General features: G+C 41.0%; 1 protein-coding gene across 1 annotated transcript; it reads right to left on the bottom strand.

Annotated features, from left to right (window-relative positions):
• Window positions 1-1,224: 1,224 nt before the first annotated feature.
• LOC111838782 (claudin-18) lies at window positions 1,225-17,282 on the bottom strand. The gene is made up of 5 exons (XM_023802090.1): window positions 16,991-17,282; window positions 2,813-2,977; window positions 2,589-2,736; window positions 1,892-2,002; window positions 1,225-1,675 (listed from the first exon to the last, which is right to left on the bottom strand). Exons 1-5 carry the CDS (start codon window positions 17,208-17,210, stop codon window positions 1,534-1,536), a joined length of 786 nt encoding a protein of 261 aa, XP_023657858.1. The 5' UTR covers window positions 17,211-17,282; the 3' UTR covers window positions 1,225-1,533.
• Window positions 17,283-22,135: the final 4,853 nt, after the last annotated feature.

The raw sequence follows: 22,135 nt of genomic DNA, 5'->3' as shown, positions 1-22,135 counted from the left end.
GTATATTGAGACTAGTAGTCGTGATTAAATCAATATACATGGTATACAGAAGCCAAACTTAAATGAAACTTCCTTTAGGGTGTTCGTCTGTTGGGTGAGTGATATGTAAGGCAGAATGTATGGGGAGGGGGTTGTGTGCCAAGTCGAGGGACCCCTGTCCTTGAGGTCCACTCTGCTTGTCTGTGGGTCCCTAAATCTTTGGGCAATAAAAGTTGGAGTGCTGGCCTCCCTTGTTATCTGTGTGTGTTTGTGTGTGTTTATGTGTGTAACCCCCCTTTGGTGCCTCTCGTACCAGGCTCGGCCTTGTCTCAGGCCACCTGGAATTCAGGCCCTGTGATATGTGCATGTGTGATCCTACAATGTGACATTGGATGCCTGTAATGAGACCTTAGAGGGTCTGTTAGGCACACAAGTTAGTTTCACAGTACAAGAGACCTGTGTCCCTTGATAGAAAAAATGTTTTCATTGACCCGCTACAAAAAACAGAAGTAGTCAGTAAAACTTGGCTGAAAGGACTGAAATCGCACACAGATGGCAGCATATAAATGTATACCACATAAGTAAAAACAAAAACAAACTTAGCAACCAAAAAGAAAAAGGAGAAAAAGGACAATGTCTGCTGACACTCACTACTCCATATAAGAACAAATATAAGGCATTAATTAGCCTGCCCCATGAATCATGTTTCAACAGGGGAAAACAAAACAGCCCTCACAGCTTTCACCTAGGTAACGAAAAAGCCTGATGAAACAGGCTGAGCAGGAGGTTGATGCTCAATCCACAGCCTGCAAGTAAAGGTTGACCAACACAAATTGCCTCTGTCAACCACAGGAACACTGTTGACACCGAATTTCAAAGCACTTCAACAAGAGGAGGTGGGGACCATACATGATGCATGCCAAGACAGATATGCTAAACTATTTATAGGCCATGGGAAATACCCTAATAATTAACCACTACATGTGTGATCCAAACACTGGGAGGAGCCAGCAGCCCAGTCACAAATAAATTATGGCCTTTTCAGGTGAAATCTAGTGTTCACCTGCACTGTATGAACAATATAGTGACTACACGAAGATTTGAAATTTTTAAGTGTCTCATAATATCTGCTTAAACATTTGAAAAAGAAATACGACTTTCACATGAACAGGTCAGGCAGAAAAAGGTTTATTATATTTATGTAATAAATGTATAATGGTTACACATCAAAAGGTCTTAGTACCACTATGACATAAAATGTATATTTTACTGTTTTGTACAGAAAGTAATAGATATTGGTGAAAGGTAGACCGACAACAGAATTAAATGTGTAAATGTAAAATGTAACAAAAAAAAACTCCTTTGACATATTTCGCAATTTTTCACTGCTCGCTAAAACATGATAGTATTCTGTTATGATTTGAGATGGTAATGTAATCTTTTTCCTCCATTATCTAGCAATTATCAAAGTTTTCTCTTGAACAACAAATGCCAATTTACACTTACTGCTATTAGTATAAATTTTCATAAGTTTAATAATGGATACTGAAAGGCTCAAACATAGTCATATTTCATGTTTGATCTCCTGCCATCTTCACTACGAGCCTTGTAGGAGTCATTGTAAATTTGTCTTTGTCTGTCCTCTGATTTGTAGATTGTATTATGGGAGGGAGCTTTATAAGACACTGCATGGAACCTGAATTAAAATGGAGAAAACAGAGACAAAAATGGAGTGATATTAGATTATGACATTTTATCCTATCAAAACTGATCTTGGATACATTTAAGGAAATCATTTAAAATAACATTTATCTTTAATCTATGTGGTTTAACGTTTTTACATCTTAATTTAGCTGAATAGAATTACAGAGAACTTATTCCTCAAATGTACATAAACCAAACTAAAACTTACTGAGATTTTTCAGGTTGAAGTCCCTTACAAGCCACACACATCATAACTCCACCCACTGTTAAGATGCCCCCTGCCACCCAGCCTACAAAAAGGGCAGGTCCAAAAGTGTACCTGAAACAAGAGAAACACTATATAATAATCTAAAATATCTACAGTATCACATTACTTAAACAGACTTAGATGACATCTTTAGTACACTAAGCCATGCATGTATATATGTATTGGTTCTGTTTGCAGTGGTGGTTTAATGGTTAGGGAAGTGCACTTGTAATTGAAAGATTGCAGATTTAAATCCCCGACCAGCAAGGCACCACTGAGGTACCCTGAGCAAGGTACCGCCCCCAAGCACTGCACCCCCGCGGCTTAATTAGCTGCCCTCTGCTATGTCACAACGTCACATATGGGTTAAATGCAGAGGACACATTTTGTTGTTGTGCATTGTGTCCTGTGGTGTGTCAACAATGACCACTGATCTCTAAATTCTGTACTGTAAATCCTATGTGCTGAACCACACTTCTTGTTGAATGTACCTTATAGGACTCTGGACAAACTTTGTCACAAGCATTTCATACATTATAGCATCATATTTTATAAGCAGTACATGTAAAGCATAGATAGCAACAAATATGATGGTTTTATTCAGAGTCACTAAGTCTCCGTAGGAAAACAATGTTCAAAATATGGAATTTTCTTTTACCTAGGAGTTAGTGGTGCCCCAATTCCTCCAATTCCCATTCCTGCCATTGAGCCCATTCCTCCAAATTCTGTAGTGCTGAAGGTGGTCATCATAAAACTGCTCACAACGAAATTAGCGAAGACTGAAACTCCAGCAATTGTACAAATGCCTGAAAGAAATAGACTATTCATTTAAAAATGGTAAGACTTTGGGTTACAATAGGTTAAAGACAGAAATTACTCTACCTGAGAGAATAAACATGATTCCAGATGTTAGTGTCAAGTTAGCCTTGACTGTGTCTTCCATACCACCCATTTTAATACACTTCAAAGCAAAAATGGCTATAAGGGCTGCTATTCCTGCAAGAACAACTCCAACTATCATCAAGGCTCTCACAGCTTGGAAGAGACCTGTAAAAAAAAATGTGGTTATAATGGGAATAAATTTTAAATAAATGAAGATGTTTCCTGAAAAGCAAAGCTGCAATACTCTATCTTATCTATCATTTTATGTAATTTGCTCTTTTAAGTACAATTGGCACATTTTTAAAAATCCTTGCAGTCAGTGACAGCCTGAAGGTTGGAACCCAATGCTGGGTCTCCTCCCTAGTGATACCTTGCCAGCTGTCTTGAGCTGGTGCCTGTTTGTTGGTCTTTCTGCTGTTACGTCGGCATGTGTATGTGCATGTATTCATTTTTCCCTTTGAGATCCCGTTCTGCAAGTCTGCTGATCCGGATCCACATTTTCCACTTCTCACCATGAAAGCAGTGTGAAAACTGGATGAACTGGTTTTTTGTCGCCTTGTTCCCATTTCCTGCCTCTTCAGTCATTGACTATAAAAGACACCTCACCACCCCATTTGATATCTTTTTGCTCGTGCTTTCTGTCTTTGCTTTTGTGTTTGCTTACTGTATTTCTGACCTACTGTTACGACCTATTTTTGGCTCTCGAGTCTCACGCTTTTGGATTTCGATTCGGTTTTGGTTATTTGGCTTTGGTGTTTGTTTAGTCCAGGTGAATCAATTTAGAAATCACCGCCTACAGCTGATGAGCAAGCACCTTAGTGAGCAGCTTAACATCGGAATTCATCAAGAATAATGGGTGATAGCTGGAACAGTCTGTGGGGTCTTTGCCTTGTTTAAGGAGTCATCAAGGATGAATTAAGAGAAGGATGAAGATGGGAAGCAGAGATAGCAGAATAAGCAAGGGGAAGAGAGCTAATTTCATACATGAAAAAGGGGGTGATAGTGGGAATTAGGATGTTTTTAATCTGTATCACATGAAGGGTAGTGACATGACCATATACCATATTGATGAAATAGTAGTTATCCTCAGAGAAGAGCCTATTAAAAAAGAACTAAAAATAAATGGACAAAATGTAACCTATGAAGTGGACACTGGCTGTGGATACACCATAATGTGAAAGAGGGAATTTAACAAACCCAAGCTAGCCAAGTGCAGGATAAAGCTCAGAACATATGGTGGTAATAGAGTTCCAGTATTAGGAGCAGCTAAAGTCAAAGTGGAACATGAAGGCATCAGCAAGATGTTAGCAGTAGAGATTGTCAAAGGTTCAGGGACAAGTCTAGTTGGACAAGGTTGGATTAAAGCTATGAAGTTACACTGGTAGCCTGTACATAACATAAGGGAGAGGGAGGATCCTCTATATGAAGTGCTTTTGAAACATGAAACAGTGTTTAAGGATAAGTTAGGGAGGCCGAAAGACTTCACAGCAAAAATACATGTAGCCAGGGATGCCACACCCTACTTCTATAAGCCAAGGTCAGTGCCTTGTGCTATGAAGAAGAAAGTAGAGCTGGAGTTAGAGAGGCTCTTGCAGGAAAAAAATACACATATAGCCGGTGAAGTTCCCAGAATGGGCAGCACCCATAGTACCAGTCCTCAAACCAAACTCCAGGGCACAAATTTGTGGATACTACAAGCTAACAGTAAACACTGTGTGTCACCAATTGAACAGTACCCCATTGCAAAGATAGAGGACATGATAACTTGTTTAACATGCAGGAGAAAATACAATAAGTGAGACATCAGCCATGCATGTCAACAGATTGTACTGGATGAAGAATCAAGAAAATATGTCACTGTAAACACACAGAAGGGGCTGTTCACATACACATGACTACCCTTTGGTGTGAGTTCCAGTCTAGTCATCTTCCAGCATACTATGGAGGGTGTACTGCATGGAATCAAGAATGTTGCAGTATACCTGGCAAAAAGTTACATGTGGTGGTCTCAAATGGATATGGACACAGAAAACAAGGTAAAGTCATGCACTACATGCCAAGGACATAGAAAGGCACCTGCATGGGCACCACTTCATCCCTGGGAGTGGCCTGAGTGTTAATTCAAGAAACACACCACCATAAACTTATGGAAATTACAGTCTATATTCTCGATCCAACATCCGTTGTCCACATGCTACACTCGACGATCGCTCCGCCCCCTCCCCAACACACGTGAGCAATCCCAACAACCACCGCGATATACAAAATATTTGAACACACAACTGAACAATTAAAAGCTAACATGAACAGTCTAAACATTAACATTTTCTTTTGTAAAACATAAACATGACAACAATCTCACTCTTCCTTTTTTTTTTTACAAGTGCCATACTTAAGAGTAGCAGAGCAGTTGCCCCTTTCTTGGTCAAACAGTTTGCAAGTTGTGTCTTGGTAGGTGACCACATCACACTCTGGACCTTTTCACCTTCGATCGTTTCTCAGTAACAGATTTTGTGGATCTGATAGCATCAGCTAGGGAATGGTTGTCTGTGATACAGGTTATGGGTAACCTCAGTCCATCTACATCACCTGTGATGAGCTCTGAATACAGTGTAGAAAGGAATATTGCATTATCAATGCCATCAGCCAATGCAAGAGTTTCTCCAGCAAAGCTACTGCGAACAACCCTCCTTATTTTCTTCAACTGCCAACATAGTGGTGAGAACTTGATGCTTGAGCATGATGAAGTGCCCACCTTGTGTGCCTCCATCCGGTAAATTTCCCAGCGATGCATCACTGAAAAGAACAAGCTTCAGTTTTTCTTGTTTTCACAAAAACTGAAACTTCAGCTTCACACAGTCAGTTTTCAATTTTCTCACAATTTTATTGCCGTCATGAAGGTCTTGTACCGTGGCATGTTTCACTGATGAAGCTAGGTAACACACATCGAACATGACATCAGGTCAACTCTGTCTTGCTATCCAGAGAAGCTGACCAACCTTAGATCTAAGTTGATCTACCTTAGCTTCATCAAGTACAGAATCACGCTGTAAAGCCCGAGTGGATAGAGGACAAACTCTTAGCATATCTTTCTTGCTGTACAAAGACAGTGTCATTGTCTGTGGAAACTTCCATGCCAATGTAACAGAAATGATCCATCTCCTCTCTGCCAACCTGAAAAGCATTTTTCATGTGAGAAATCACAGTGCCAGAGAAATCAGTTGTGCCTCCCCAAATGAAATCATCCACATGACATCCACGTACTCCGTTAACATTGCCCTTCTGATTCAACCAGTAAAACACAGCAGGATCCACCTGAGACACCATGCCCCCTGTTTTAAACACAGCGTATCTCATTCTTTTGTACCAATATAGTGAGGCATCCGCAAGTCCATAAACACATTTTTGAAGTTTCCAAAGCTTGCCAACACAGTTAGCTTCGGGTGGAGGATGAATGGAGATGTCACGGTCTAATGAAACCCTTTGCAGAAACGCAGATTTTATGTCCAAAGAATTGAGTTTCCACTTATTCTGGCACATCACAGACAGAAGAAATCTAAAAGATTCAGATGCACATGTTGGAGAATCCATAGGACGTTGCTAAATTTCAAGCTCTTCAAAGCCTCTAGCTACCAGCCGTGGCTTTGCTACAAGTCCATTTGAGGTCTCTTTCATTGTGCAGACCCATCTTGTTGAAATGCATTTTTGCCAACATCTATGACCTCTTCAAAAACATTATTATTCTTCCAATTACCTAACTCAGCCTGTTTTGCTACTTCAAGTGACGCATCATCCATCACAAGCATATCTTCCTCTTGACTGAATTGAGTCTCTGAGGTTTGAAATGGTCCAGTGCGAAGATTGTCCACACGTGACAAGTCAGCTGATCCAGATGTACCAGGAATACTAGCTGGTTCTGAATACTTCAAGTTGTACCAGTTACTCAGTTTTCCAGTTGTCTTTCCTGCACAACCAAGAATTTCAGCTGTGCAGCTACTTCCATTCTCTTTGCCAACATACTGAACAACCTGTCCTTTCCTCAGATTGAGGGATTTTGTTTGTGTCATTACTTGAGTGTCTGGAGCATTTCCCACCTCACCTGCTCCATCAGTGCTGTCCATGTCATGTCTTTCCATTTCCTCCTCACTTTCTGATGTGGAAAGAGTGTAGCTGTTGTTACCTCTTTTCTTTTGAGAGCATTCTCCTTGCATCAAATGTTGGCTTTCACACTCAGTTTCTGCTTGATTAGAGTTACGCACATTGCGAAGCCTTGTGTGATGTACACGAACACAAATGCCACCATGCCTGACAAATACAATCATACCATCTTGACCAATTACAGTGCCTGGTCCCTTCCACTCAGCACAATCCATACGCTTGTAATACACCTTGTCACCTACTGTGTATTTTGTGTCAGTATTTCGAATCTGTTTTCTCAATGCTCTCCTTATTCTCTCAGAGCATTCTATCTCAGTGAAAACTTTTCGCGCCGCATGTAATGCAGTGATGTGCTTCCCTACCCACTCAAGTGCAGGTGGGCTGTCAGTAAGGACCGAAGGAAGATTAGGATTGCGTCCAAAAATTAACTGGTATGGACTAAAGCCATGGACATATTCCATTGTGTTTTTTGCCATCAAAGCCCAATCTAGAGCAGTTTTCCAATCACTGTCATGATCCTTTTTGACTTTCAGCAGCACTTCTGTTAACATTCGATTATGCCGTTCGAGAAGCTCCATAGGCTGTATGCAACAGTGGTTTTAACTTCAATGTTAAAATTCTCAGCCATGTCTCGGACTTCGTCATTGTTAAATTCTCCACCATTATCACTGTACAGCTTTTGTGGTGGGCCATGCACAGCTATCCAACAGTGAATGAAGTGTTTCACAAACTCTGAGGATTTCTTTGATGTGAGGATGCTGCCAGCACTGAATCAAATGAAATGATCAATGACATGTAAGTACCATTTGCCATGTTCTAATTCGTGTAAGTCTACTGCAACAATTTCATTGTACCTAGTTGCCATTGGCAGGCCTACTGCTGGCTTCAACAGTGGTCTATTGCATTTTAAACATGTCTCAAAATTGTCTACTATCAGTTTCAAGATTGGACCAATGTCTTTATCTGTATTACCTGAACAGCTAATTAGCCTCTGCATTTTATATGCAGAAGCATGTCCAAATTGCCTGTGGAGCTTCAACAGTGTCTTCTGCCTTTCCTCACTGTCCATCTTCTCAGTCACTGTGAGGATTTCACAATCAGGAGTTTCATATTGTGCTTGCATTTTTCTAAACTCCTTTCTATTGTCATTGTCCATAATGTTAACACAGTAATGCCCTGAGGTAGTTACTGTAGCTCAAGAGAAATGGGTTCTTTAAACATAACAGCCTGATCATTCTATAAATCAAGCACAGCACCTGCTCTCTTCAGTGGAGTCTTGCTCAATAGCAGTGGAATGTTAACAGGTACCACTTCAGTCTCAATATGACACCTTGTTTGCCCTATTTTTGCTGGGATCCTAACTCTTTTAGTAGAGTGAAGAATTTTGCTATCACCAAATTTGAATGCCCTGTCACTAGGAGTGCAAAATATTTTGATGTTATTACCGTGATCAAATTCTCTGACAAAATTGTTAAGCCATTTCTCACCGCACACTGTACGTGTACAAGCTGTATCAATAACAGCAGATCCTAGTGCTTCAATTAGAAAAACTTCTGTATTAGAGGATGATTCTTCATTTAATAAAGTGATATTACACGTTTCTGTTTTTTCATCTTCAGCAAGTTTTACTTGTTCACTTTTATGCGGGCAGTTCTTTGCCCAATGAAATGTGCTCTGACAAACTGCACATTTCGTTCTCCTTCCAAATTTATCTAATGGATTTGTGCCTTGCAGTGGCGATCTCATTTGACTGTTTTGTGATCGCACGTTGCCCTACCACTTTTGTTCCGAAAAAAAATGTCACTCTGTTTCAGATGGATGGGCCTCCGAGTGTCGTCTACCATATCTCCAAAAATGAGCTTAAGTGCAGTTTTCATTGACTCAAACGTGAGGTTTGTGCAAGCAGTTAAAGCTAGTTGTTTATCTTTAATTTCCAGACGAGCAGAGTCTAGTAATTTGAAAGCTAACACCGCATCAGTCAGAATTATGTCATGTTTGCTCATATGAGTGTACCGCTGTTCAAAGTAAAAAATAAAGCGATATACAAAATATTTGAACACACAACTGAACAATTAAAGCTAACATGAACAGTCTAAACATTAACGTTTTCTTTTGTAAAACATAAACATGACAACATGAGAAGCCATGGAGAAGACTCCACATAGATTTTGCAGGTCCCTTTATATGTAAAATGAGTGGGCATTGTGGATGCCCACTCAAAGTGGCTAGAGGTATACCCAATGACCTCAGCTACATCAGCAACAAAAATAAGCTGTCTGAAGGACAACTTCAGCATACACGGTGCCCCAGAGATATTTCTGTCCGACAATGCCTAGTATTTTGTTAAGGAAGAGATCAAAGAATTTATGACATGTGATGACATGAAATGGATTCACACAGGTCACATCAGCACCGTACCACCCCTCATTCATCAGGTTGGCTGAAAGAGCTGTACAGATTTTCAAAGAATTCATGAAATACAGCAGAGGTGACATATTGGAGACAAAGTTAAACAAGGTATTGTTTAGCTACCACATCACTCCACAGTCAACAACTGGACTGTCACCTGCAGACATAATGATGGGTTGGAAGGTGTACTCTTGATCATATACACCATGACTTAAAACAAAAGGTGGAAACAAAACAAGTCAAAGTCAAAAACCTTTGTAGTGGAAAATTACCACCAAGTATGATGTCCGATGGTTACTAAGGAAGTTAGGCTGCAAAATAAGGTTGCTATGCTTGAAGGAACAGATGCAAGAGATTGGGGAGGGGGTTTTAGACCTTACCCATGTTAAGCTAGACAAGAGATGAATTTTTATTCTATATATGGTAAATATAAGATGCTTGTGCTATACGAAAAGCTTGTCCTGAGCATAGAATGTGCAAAAGCAGACATGGGTCTTCCGGTTATGGTTGCAGAGAAGGGTCATTTGTCTGTCAATATAAAATGAAAGCAGCTGCGTGTGCTATTTGGAGAACTTCTCAGAACTGTCTGTGGAGAGTCTCCCTGAGCTCGCATAGAAAGATATCTCAATAAATGAAACCAAGCTAAACTATTGGACTCATCTGTTCCTTCCTACCTCCAAATTTCCATAACAGACTTACCATGACAAACCTGCCAAAGAATGCAACTTATTGATAGGAAATCCTGTATATACCAAAATTATGGATGTAGACCTAAATTGTACCAGGACTGACACAGGAGATTACAGGAGCAGTTTCCTACACAGTGTTGCTGGGAAAGGGTAAAGTCATCAGGTGACAAGTGGATAAACTTTTCAGTAGACAGGAACAAGATGTACCAGTCCTAATACCAGATTCGACAGGGGATGTGGACTGTGTGGTACTACCATCAGTGATTAGCGGAGAACTACAGGACATAGGTACTACACAAGTGGATGACAATGTCGTCCCCATGGTGAAACATAAAGAGGGAAATGCACCTGGTGGTACACCAACTGAGGTGTTGTTCCAATCTCTAACAGGAGACTTCCAGCATATATGAAGGATTTTGTGAAGTAAAGGACATGTTAAAGTCAGATAAAATATTTTGTTTGAGTAGTATTTGTAGTTGTAATTAACTCATTTCGCACATTTCCTTGGGCATGCTTAGTGGAACTGAGTTGTTAAGGTTGTTCATGCTAATAATATTGTATAAAAACCACATGAGAAAGTGGTGAATTAGAAAGGCAGGGGTTTGGTGTATTGTGGATCGGGTGGCGGTCAAGGGAGGCTCTGGCGGTCCGATCCCCGGCTGACAAAACTGGCTTTCGGGACATGGAATGTCACTTCTCTGCTGGGGAAGGAGCCTGAGCTTGTGCGTGAGGCTGAGAGATATCGACTAGATATACTGTAGTCGGGCTCACCTCAACGCATAGCGTGGGTTCTGGAACTAATCTCCTGGGGAGGGGCTGGACGCTCTTTTCTTCTGGAGTTGCGGCGGGCGAGCGGCGCCGGGCTGGGGTGGGACTACTGGTGGTCCCACAGCTCGGTGCATTAACAACGGAGTTTACCCTGGTGAACGAGAGGGCTGTCTCCCTGCGCCTTTGGATCAGGGATAGGTCTCTGACTGTCATCTGCGCTTATGCACCGAATGACGTTCAGAGTACCCGGCCTTCTTGGATTCCCTTAGTGGTATGCTGGTTAATGTGCCACGATGGGGATTCCATCGTTTTGCTGGGGGACTTCAACGCTCACGTGGGCAATGACAGTGTGACCTGGAGGGGGGTGAATGGGAGGAACGGCCTCCCTGATCTGAACCCGAATGGTGTTCTGTTATTGGATGCATGGTTTGTCCATAACGAACACCATGTTCAAGCATAAGGGTGTCCATAAGTGGACATGGTATGAACATGCCCGGGGCTACAGGTTGATGATCGATTTCATAATCGTATCATCTGATCTGCGGCCTTCCATCTTGGACACTCAGGTAAAGAGAGGGGCAGAGCTGTCAACTGATCACCACCTGGTGGTGAGTTGGCTCAGGTGGCAGGGGAGGAAGCCGGTCAGACCTGGTAGGCCCAAGCACATCGTGAGGGTCTGCTGGGAACGTCTGGCAGAGGCTCCTGTTCGCTGGAGCTTTAATTCGCACCTCCGGCAGAATTCCAACTGCATACCGGGGGAGGTTGGTGACATTGAGTCTGAATGGACACTGTTCCGGACCTCCATTGTGGAAGCAGCCGTACGGAGCTGTGGCTGCAGGGTCGTCGATGCCAGTCGTGGCGGTAACCCCCATACCCGATGGTGGACACTAGAGGTGAGGGGGGCTGTCAAGCTGAAGAAGGAGGCTTACCGGGAATTATTAGCCCGGGGGTCTCCGGAGGCAGCTTACGGGTACCGGCAGGACAGGTGGAACGCGGTTCGGGCTTTCGCAGAAGCAAAAACCCGGGCGTGGGAGGAGTTCGGTGAGGTCATGGAAAGTGACTTTCGGTCGGCCTCAAAAAGGTTCTGGCAAACCATCCGGAATATCTGGAGGGGGAAGCAACTCCTGGTTCCTACTATTTATAGTAGGGAGGGGGTGCTGTTGACCTCATCTGCGGACATCACCCGGAGGTGGAAGGAATACTTTGAGGACCTCCTCAACCCTGCCTCAGATACATCTACGGACATTGCCTTTGAGACATCTGAGGGCACAGAGTCCGAGGGTGCTGGGGGGGGCTTGCCCATCACTGGGGCTGAGGTAGCCAGGGTGGTTAAAGAGCTACATGATGGCCGGGTCCCGGGGGTGGACGAGATCTGTCCGGAGTACCTGAAGGCTCTGGATGTTGTGGGGCTGTCATGGCTGACACGCCTTCTCAACAGTGCGTGGAGGTCAGGGACAGTGCCGCTAGATTAGCAGACCAGGGTGGTGGTCCCCTTATTTAAGAAGGGGGACTGGAGGGTGTGTTCCAACTACAGGGGGATTACACTTCTCAGCCTTCCTGGTAAAGTCTATTCCAGGGTACTGGAGAGGAGGGTGAGATCGATAGTCGAATCTCGGATTCAGGAGGAACAATGCAGTTTTCGTCCTGGCCATGGAACACTGGACCAGCTTTATACCCTTGCAAGGGTACTGAAGGAGGCCTGGGAGTTTGCCTATCCAGTCTACATGTGTTTTCTGGATTTGGAAAAGGCTTACGACCGGGTTCCCCAAGGTGCTCTGTGGGGGGTGCTTCGGGAGTATGGGGTCCGGGGTCCACTGTTGTGGGCAATTCGGTCCCTGTATGAACGGAGCAGAAGCTTGGTCCTCATTGCCAGTAATAAGTCGGACGTGTTCCCGGGGCGGGTTGGGCTCCACCAGGGCTGCCCTTTGTTATCGGTCCTGTTTATAATATTTATGGACAGGATTTCTAGGTGCAGTCAGGGTGTTGAGGCTGTCCAGTTTGGTGGCCTCAGGATTGCCTCGCTGCTTTTTGCAGACGATGTTGTCCTGTTGGCTTCATCTGCTGGGAATCTCCAGCATGCTCTGGGGCGGTTCGCAGCCGAGTGCGAAGGGGCGGGGATGAGGATTAGCACCTCCAAGTCCGAGACCATGGTTCTCAGACGGAATCGGGTGGATTACCCTCTTCAGGTCAGGGAAGAGATACTGCCTCAAGTGGAGGAGTTCAAGTATCTCGGGGTCTTGTTCACGGGTGAGGGTAGTCGAGATCGGGAGCTGGACAGGCGAATTGGAGCGGCATCTACAGTTTTGCAGGCGCTTAACCGGTTTCTCGTGGCTAAGAAAGAACTGAGCCGAAAAGCAAAGGTCCATCTTCGTCCCTACCCTCACCTATGGTCATGAGCTATGGGTAATGACCGAAAGAATGAGATCGCGAATACAGGCGACCAAAATGAGGTTTCTCCGCAGGGTGTCTGGGCTCTCCCTTAGGGATAGGGTGAGAAGTTCGGTTATCCGGGAGGGCCTCAGAGTAGAACCGCTGCTTCTCCACGTCGAAAGGAGCCAGTTGAGGTGGCTTGGACACCTGGTGCAGATGCCTCCTGGGCGGCTACCTGGAGAGGTTTTCCGTGCATGTCCTACAGAGAGGAGGCCCCGGGGCAGACCCAGGACTCGCTGGAAAGATTTTATCTCTCGGCTGGCCTGGGAAAGCCTTGGTGTCCTCCCCGAGGAGCTGGTAGAGGTAGCTGGGGAGAGGGAGGTCTGGGTATCTCTCCTGAAGCTGCTACCCCCGTGACCCGAACCCTGGACAAGCGGTAGGTAATGGATGGATGGATGGATGGATATGTGTGGTTACACTAGTTTTTGTTTGTGAGTCACGAGGACATCTGTTGTAGTTATTTTGTATCTGAGTCAATGACAAGTACAGAGTAGTTCAGAATTAAGAGAGGAGGGATGTTATGAAGTGACTATTGGAGGTTATTGCAGCCCAGGACCAATAGAGGGCACTGGTGTTATTTTGTATCACGGATTTACATCAGTAGTCAAAGAATGAATATGGCTTAGTCAGGCGAGGTCCATGTTCAGTTATATTATAACATTGCAAAGTTGTTATCTGAAATAAAGCCAGCTTATCTGATGATAAGCCATGTGCATCTGGTAAGTGATATAAGAATGTCATAACACAGCTTTCACCATGTTTTACAGATGTTGCAGTATGCTTTGGATCATGAGCTATTCCTTCAATTCTCCATACACCTTTTAGCTATATAATAATACTGCTCTATAACTGTACAGGCTGTTTAGATGTTTTATGGTAAAATGTAATGTGGCCTTCATATTCTTGAGAATTAGCAGTGGATTACACCTTGTGGTTAATCCTCTGTATTTACTTTCATGAAATATTTTCTTTATTGTAGACTTTGACAATGATATGTCTACTTCTCAGAGAGTGTTCTTGACTTGGCTAGATGTTGTGAAGGAGTTTTCCTTCGCCAACAAAATAATTCTGTGATCATTCACCAGAATTGTCTTTCATGTTCCTTTTGCTGTTGCTGGGCTAAACAATGTGTTCCATCTCTTTAAAGTAATGTAGCAAACTGTTGATTTGGCCACTCCTTCTGCTATCTCTCTGATGGGTTTGTTTTTTTCTCAGCCTAACGATGACCTGCATTACGTGCATTTCTCAGCTCGTTAGCTCTGATATTGACAGCTCACAACAGCAGCTTCCATATGCAAATTCCACAAGTAGAATTAAGACCAGACTATTTACCTGTTTAATTGTTAATGACATTACAAAAGAACAACCCACACCTGACAAAGAAACAGCTTGTCAGTCAATTCTCCAATTACTGTAATTCCTTAATGGCTATTACGATATTTTAGGGCTGGGCGATATCATATCAATATTATATTGCGAATTTGCAGCAACCACCAGAGCTTCAGATGACAGGCAAAAAATTTGGCTGAACACTAGCTTTTTGGTACTATTCAGACATTTATTTATGCCCACAATTTGTTAAGTAGATTAGTAGTAGAGCTAAAATATTAATGAGGCATTTTATGACACCCAAAAGTTAATAATAAGTATGAATTCAGCATATCCTTCTGTTTAATAAACATGTTGGACTTTAAACTGCAAAAAGTACCACCACACAACTGACGTATTTCTGCCTTTATCCACAAGTTTTTCTCTTTTAAAATATTTTGTGGCTGCTGAGCTGTTCCTTTCTCCACCACCACTTCAGTGCATGTCATACTGCAGTATACCAAACCATAGTATATCAAAACAATATTATGTGGTGTGCTCCACTAATCAAATTCAATAAACATAAAGATATGCCAGATTTATACAGATTACTAGCTTTTAGATGTCACAAAATGCACCTCATTAATATTTTATCCATACTATTAATCTGCTTAATAAATTGTGGGTGTATTATTATTTATTAAACCCCTAAAATTAAAGCTGAATATCTATATTAAATTACATCTTGATTGTTCCATTTTTCTAATCCATTGTGGTGGTGTACAGAGCCAAAATTATGATAATTGTGTCACTGTCTGAATCTTTTTCACCTAACTGTATGTGAAATGGTATCTGCATGCCATAAACACGAAAGGTATTTAAATTGTTAATGACCATCTATACATTTTCTTATTTGATTGATTGCCTTCTCTAACTGCTGTTTGCAGCATTAACTGGGACTTTATGTAAGGTATGCCTTTTGAATTTAGTGGAAACTCGATCGTACAGTAAATCTTATTCAGTACCCACATTTGTGGAGGAAAATTGAACAATTTAGGAAAATTTATGGAGAAAATGAGTTTTACATAGAAAACTTGGAACAATAATGGAGCAGTGCTATTTTAGTAGCATTGTTTCATATCATTATTTTTATGCAGAATTGTTCAGATGAAATTTCAAACAAAATTCAATTCTTAATAATTTGTCAAAATTATAAAACATAAACTACCAACATCATTACACAATTACATTTTTATATAATGCACACAGTTCTCCAGTGACTTGCCAGTATAAAACTGACTTATCAAGAGCCACTCCTAAACAGAGGTCTACTCATTAGCTAAAGCTAGCAGCAATTTATTATAGTCTACATAATGGATTTTGAAAGGATTTACAGATCAATTGAGGAACAGTAACATCAATATGAATTGTAATTTTTTTGTTTTTATTGATACATTTTGATTCAGGATATCAGTCTTATAAATCACATAAGTACGATGCCAACTGCACCAAATAACTTGCAACATATTCAATATTTAATAGTGTCATATGTTAACCCAACAGAAAACTAGCAAGGGTCTACAGGATACTGTAAATGGCCCAAAACAAAATAAAGAAAATACAAATCAAATTAGGCCATCTTATTGCTTCTTCTCAGGAAAAGTCACTAAATGGATATTGGTTCTGTACTCCTTATCACAAAAATGAACAAAAGGTATCCGGTCTTAGCCTGAAACTGGTCACATGGTGTTTGCACAGGTTTTAGTTTGGTTTTGATAAGGGATTTTGTAATTTTGTAACCATCCCACACATGTATAAGGTATTTTCTTCTATACATTTTTGTGGCCTTTGACTTTTTAATAAAAAAAAATGAATAACCCACAAGTATATGCTATGATACGATTATATATATATATATATATATATATATATATATATATATATATATATATATATATATAACCCTATCATAGTATATACTCATGGGTTATTAATTTTTTTTTATGAATTTTTAAATTCATTTATATATACATAATCGTATCATAGTATATACTCATGGGTTATTCATTTTCTTTAAATTAAAAAGTCAAAGGCCACAAAAATGTATAGAAGAAAATACCTTACACATGCGTGGGATGGTTACAAAATATATATATAAACCCATGAAGCCTGGAACAAAGAAAGTTATAAAACACATACACACACTACCCAATTTTGTTCTTTCATTCTATAAATGACTTCTTAGTAAATAAACACATGCAAACAACACATGGTAAATTTATTCAGTTTGACATTGACAGAATTGAACATTCACTGCCTCTTAAGTTCAAGAAAAATATTGTGCTGTTTTGCTAGCTATCTTCCTTTGTTTTTAGCAGATAATTCTCATTATCTTTTTAGTGTAGTTGTTTCTTACCTGGCAACCCAAGAATTGTAAAGTACGGGCGACACTCTGTGAAGCCAGAACTCTGTCTGACACAGGATCTCCATAGGCCCCAGTAGCTATAGACTGATGTTACAGGATTGTCAAAAAGGTCCTCTGTGCTCCACTGGTCCAATGCAGTTGCTACAATGGCTCCTATTACCCCCAAAACTCCCAGCACAAACCCCATCACCTGGCATATAGTGACTGCCATTTTAATTTCTCTACAACCAAGCTCAGACCTACAGAAATGAGAAGTGTTCTGGTGAACAACTCCTGTAGGGAATGGTACTTGACTAGTCCAAAGACTATTGTGTGTTTGTTTGACTTTCAGTGTTTAAACCAGATAGCTTTGTCTTTGGTAGAGCCCCACCTCTACACCTCACCATCAGAGCAATGTTCGCTCATGAGCTAGTCATGAAATTGGTTGGGAATGGGAGGAACTATGAGTTATGAAAATAAGCACGTCACTAGGAATTGTTTTCAGTTTTGGCGAAACTTTGATAACATTTTTTCTTAAAATGCAAATTGAAAGGCATGTTTTTCACCTTTCCCAGATTATTCTTGAAGTTTTATTAATATCAAATGAAAGCTATGTATTTTCTCATAAGATCAGATATTTAATATTACATTTAGCATTTAGACTTAAGTTAAAATTTAATATTAAACATTACACTTAAACACCTTAACAATGTTCAGGTTCATTTCCCTGTGCTGTTGATGCTGAAATACTGAGGCAGCTAATAAAAAGAACTACTCAACCTTCATGTTGCCCTATTTTTTCAAGTTTTTCAAAGAGGCATTTCTGTATTGATCATATAATATTGCAACATGTCTTCTTGTCAAGTGGCATTTTTCCAGTGCTATAAAAAAGGCAGTCATGAGACTTTTCCTGGAGAACAGTACTATGCTTGGAGACTTTAAGCCAAGACCAAATCACTGTTTCCTTTGAAAAAAAAATTGAAAAGTTTTTGTTTTTAAACAAATACATAAATTTTCAGGAGAAATAACATTATTATAATAATTTCAGTCTGGTTTGACGACTAATTACAGCACCAAGAATGCTTTAGTTACTTGGGCCTACTTTTTGGAATTCGCCCTCTAGTGGTTCGGACGCATACGTCCGAGTTTTCAATAACAAAGAAAAATGACATCCAATAAAAGAAACAAAAGTATAAAATCAACCATAAACAGCTTGTTGCACTACAAGAAACCTTTATTATAATATATGTACAAAGTTGCACAATTTTTGCGCCATGGTTATTTTGTAACAAGTTAAAACAAAATGACCATGGCAACCATCTTTAAACGGGTCGAGTGTCCGGAAGTGAAATATAAGTGTTAATAAAATGAAAACTAAGCACTTCGAACTATTTCTTTCACGACCAATAATTCATAAACCGTCACAGTATTAAGACAAAAGACACATTTTTCCATAAATATGATGTCAATGCTCTCAAATAGCTTGCTCACTCTTCGCAGAAAAATGTCAGTCGACATTGTTTACATTCGTGCTATGTTTTTCATCTTCGGAATTTTATAAGAAAACCATTGAACAGAATGACAAAGTTACCCTCGTTTGAAAGCTTGATCTCTTATGTACATAATTCAATCACTGTCATTTTTCATTGTCAAGTATTTTTTTAGATACATGCTCTGATTCCCTGCTAGCATACCATTTTTTACGCACTGAACCTTTGGCCATGGTTATGTTTCACCATAATAAACTTTTTGTATGAACATCAACTTTCAGTGTCATCTGCTTCATCCAATAGAGGTGCGTCTAAGGTTTGCAAAATGGTATGGGATGTGCTGATTGGGCATTGTTTTTCACGCTGGGGACATAAATGCGCAACTTATTCTCTGCTGGTGCAGTTTTTGTGGGAGTGTCTTGAGTACGCAGAGTATGCAACCCTCGACATGTAAGTACATTTATTTACAGTTTACTCTTTTATTCTATAGATTTTTATAAGTCCGTGATTCAGCAAATTATAATTAACATCTGCTTTGGTAACAATTGTATTATGGTACATAGGGAAAAGTTCCGCATCGCCTTTGTCAAGCTTTGCCTGTGCAAAGTAATGCGCAGCGCTTTTGACTTTTACTTGGACAAAGTTATGCAGGGCTTTGTTTGGGCAAAGTTATGCGGGGCACTTGTCACGCTTTGTTTGGGCAAAGTTATGCGGGGTTAGGGTTAGAAACAAAATGTTTCTTATGACCTGTAAGTGGTAGTGCATTTAGAAAGAAAGACGCTATCCCAAAAAACACTGCTAGTTACACTGTGGCCAGTTTGGATAGGTTTTGGATAGGTCTTGGATAGGTTTTGGATATATTTGGCACAAGTCATGTGAAAGGCTCCCAGTCGCACCATTTGTTCTTTCCTCTGTAAAACCTGTTCGGCTACATCAAATGACATGAAATTGGGCACACATGTAGAAAACAAGTTAGGGAACCACATATTGAAAATTGGACCATGTACTTCTTTAAAATATTTGCAAAAATCCAAGACACAAAGACAGATTTTTGTATTTTTCCAGCTGTTTTTGTTATATTCGAATGTCCATAAATTATACACGGTTATTCATTTTGGCTATTGAGCTTCCAACAATCGATTGTAAAGGGGTCAGCTTTGATTTTAGGTATCAGGCATGTGTCTGTGACTTTTACATCTGAAGTTATAAGGTAATTATTCCAAAGAGGGAAGGAATGCCCCCTGCAATGGCCTCCCCAATGGGTCACTCCAAAGAGTGAAAGTCAAAAAGAACCGATAAAGGTACATGCTTTTGACGATTGCGTTTTCTCCCCTCATCATCATAGTCTCGCCCACCTCGTTTAATCTGAAGGAGAAGGCACAGTCATGAAAGAAGTATAATTAATTAATAAAGCAAGAAAAGGAGGTTACACCTTCTATGATTTTGGCAACAACAATGTGGAACAGGGACTCCTTAATTTGCATTGTGAACCCAACTAAAATCCAAATCCTCATTGAATCTACCCTTGTGTCGGGATCAGGATTATCTTGATTTTTTTGGATTAAATATATTCCAATTCAAACACAAACTTTGGAACAACACATTAAAAGATTAAAAACTGAGATTGGATTGGGTGATCTGATCTGATTTCAGAATCCCTCTTTTCCCTTTGAACAACCCATTTTCAAGATTCAGTCTATTCTGTTATCCGAAATACCATTGGATTACTTTTGAACAACTGGGCCCAGGTGATCAGCCTTTGCTTTCCAGAAAGGGACAAGAAGTCCCATTTTCTAGTCAGTTGGGATGACACCAAATGGAAGCAAAGTTTGCCTTACCACCAGCTGGGAGAGGTTCACCCCAGATACCACAGATCCCTGCAGCTTTCCCTACCCGCAGCTGGTTTACCACCTCAATAAGTTTGGGTGGTTCACAGCTTTGGACCCAGAGAAGTCCAATGTTCTAGCCAGAGCATCAGTTTTAAATAGCTGCTCAAAGTAGCCGAGCCAGCATGTCACAACTGCAGTGTCATCCATAAGGACCATTCCATCACCTGCCCTGACTGTGACTCTCCGAGGAACGGATTCAGATGTGCGGAATGCAGTGAGCTCCATTTAAACTAGGGTACCCAAAACCCAAAAAAGTTATGCGACTAAACAAGAAATCCAGCTTTGTGTTACAGGTCCCAGTTCTCCACTTAGTTCAGGGCACCCCAATTTAAACAGACTTTATCTTTTTTCACTTACATTTAGCCCAGGGTACCTTAAATATGACAAATTATCAACCAAAAGCATGTCAGAGAGACTGTTGCAGACATGTTCACAACAGACTAGAACAAATATGTGTGCTTACAGGATGTTTTTGACCATTAAAGGAGTTAACACATTCCTCAGAGGATATGTGAACCTGTACTTGCTGATCATTTAATTGTGATTCTGTGTTTGTAACATTGTGAGACTTACTTGCCATTTATCTTGTTTGGTTATAGGAGAGGATTGCTGAGAATATTATTTTCCATCAGGCCTCGTAACTATGACAAATCTGGGAGATTTTAGATGAGAGACATTTGGACAATATAATTGAAAAGATAACATGAATTTGATTTAACGAGTAATGACACTTTACAGCAATGCCTTTTTTCTCTACAGTTGATCTGAGTAATGTGATGTCGATTCTAGCCCTAGTCTGTTTTCGGTCTTGGTCTTGGTCTTGGTCTCGACCAGTCTTGGTCTTGGTCTCGCCTTAGTGTGACTTGGTCTTGGTACCCACAAGTCTCGGCAGTGTCTTGGTCTTGATACCCTCCAGTCTCAGCAATATCTTGGTCTCGGTTTAGGTGGTCTTGACTACAACACTACCTGGATCATGTCCCCCCTTAGTCTCCTTTGCTCGAGGCTGAACAGATTCAGCTCAGCTAACCTCTCCTCATAAGACATTCCTCTAAGACCAGGAATCATTCTCGTAGCCTTGCGTTGCACCCTTTCCAAGGAAGCGATGTCCTTCTAAAGATATGGTGACCAAACCTGCACATAATATTCTAGGTGGGGTCTTACCAAGGAATTATACACTCACCTATAGGATTATTAGGAACACCATACTAATACGGTGTTTGACCCCCTTTCGCCTTCAGAACTGCCTTAATTCTACGTGGCATTGATTCAACAAGGTGCTGAAAGCATTCTTTAGAAATGTTGGCCCATATTGATAGGATAGCATCTTGCAGTTGATGGAGATTTGTGGGATGCACATCCAGGGCACAAAGCTCCCGTTCCACCACATCCCAAAGATGCTCTATTGGGTTGAGATCTGGTGACTGTGGGGGCCATTTTAGTACAGTGAACTCATTGTCATGTTCAAGAAACCAATTTGAAATGATTCGAGCTTTTTGACATGGTCCATTATCCTGCTGGAAGTAGCCATCAGAGGGTGGGTACATGGTGGTCATAAAGGGATGGACATGGTCAGAAACAATGCTCAGGTAGGCCGTGGCATTTAAACGATGCCCAATTGGCACTAAGGGGTCTAAAGTGTGCCAAGAAAACATCCCCCACACCATTACACCACCACCACCAGCCTGCACAGTGGTAACAAGGCATGATGGATCCATGTTCTCATTCTGTTTACGCCAAATTCTGACTCTACCATTTGAATGTTTCAACAGAAATCGAGA

The sequence above is a fragment of the Paramormyrops kingsleyae genome, chromosome 15, assembly GCF_048594095.1.
Source record: "Paramormyrops kingsleyae isolate MSU_618 chromosome 15, PKINGS_0.4, whole genome shotgun sequence".
Classification (NCBI taxonomy): domain Eukaryota; kingdom Metazoa; phylum Chordata; class Actinopteri; order Osteoglossiformes; family Mormyridae; genus Paramormyrops; species Paramormyrops kingsleyae.
The sequence above is the reverse complement of the archived record's forward strand: the minus strand, read 5'-3'. Positions and strand labels throughout refer to the sequence as shown.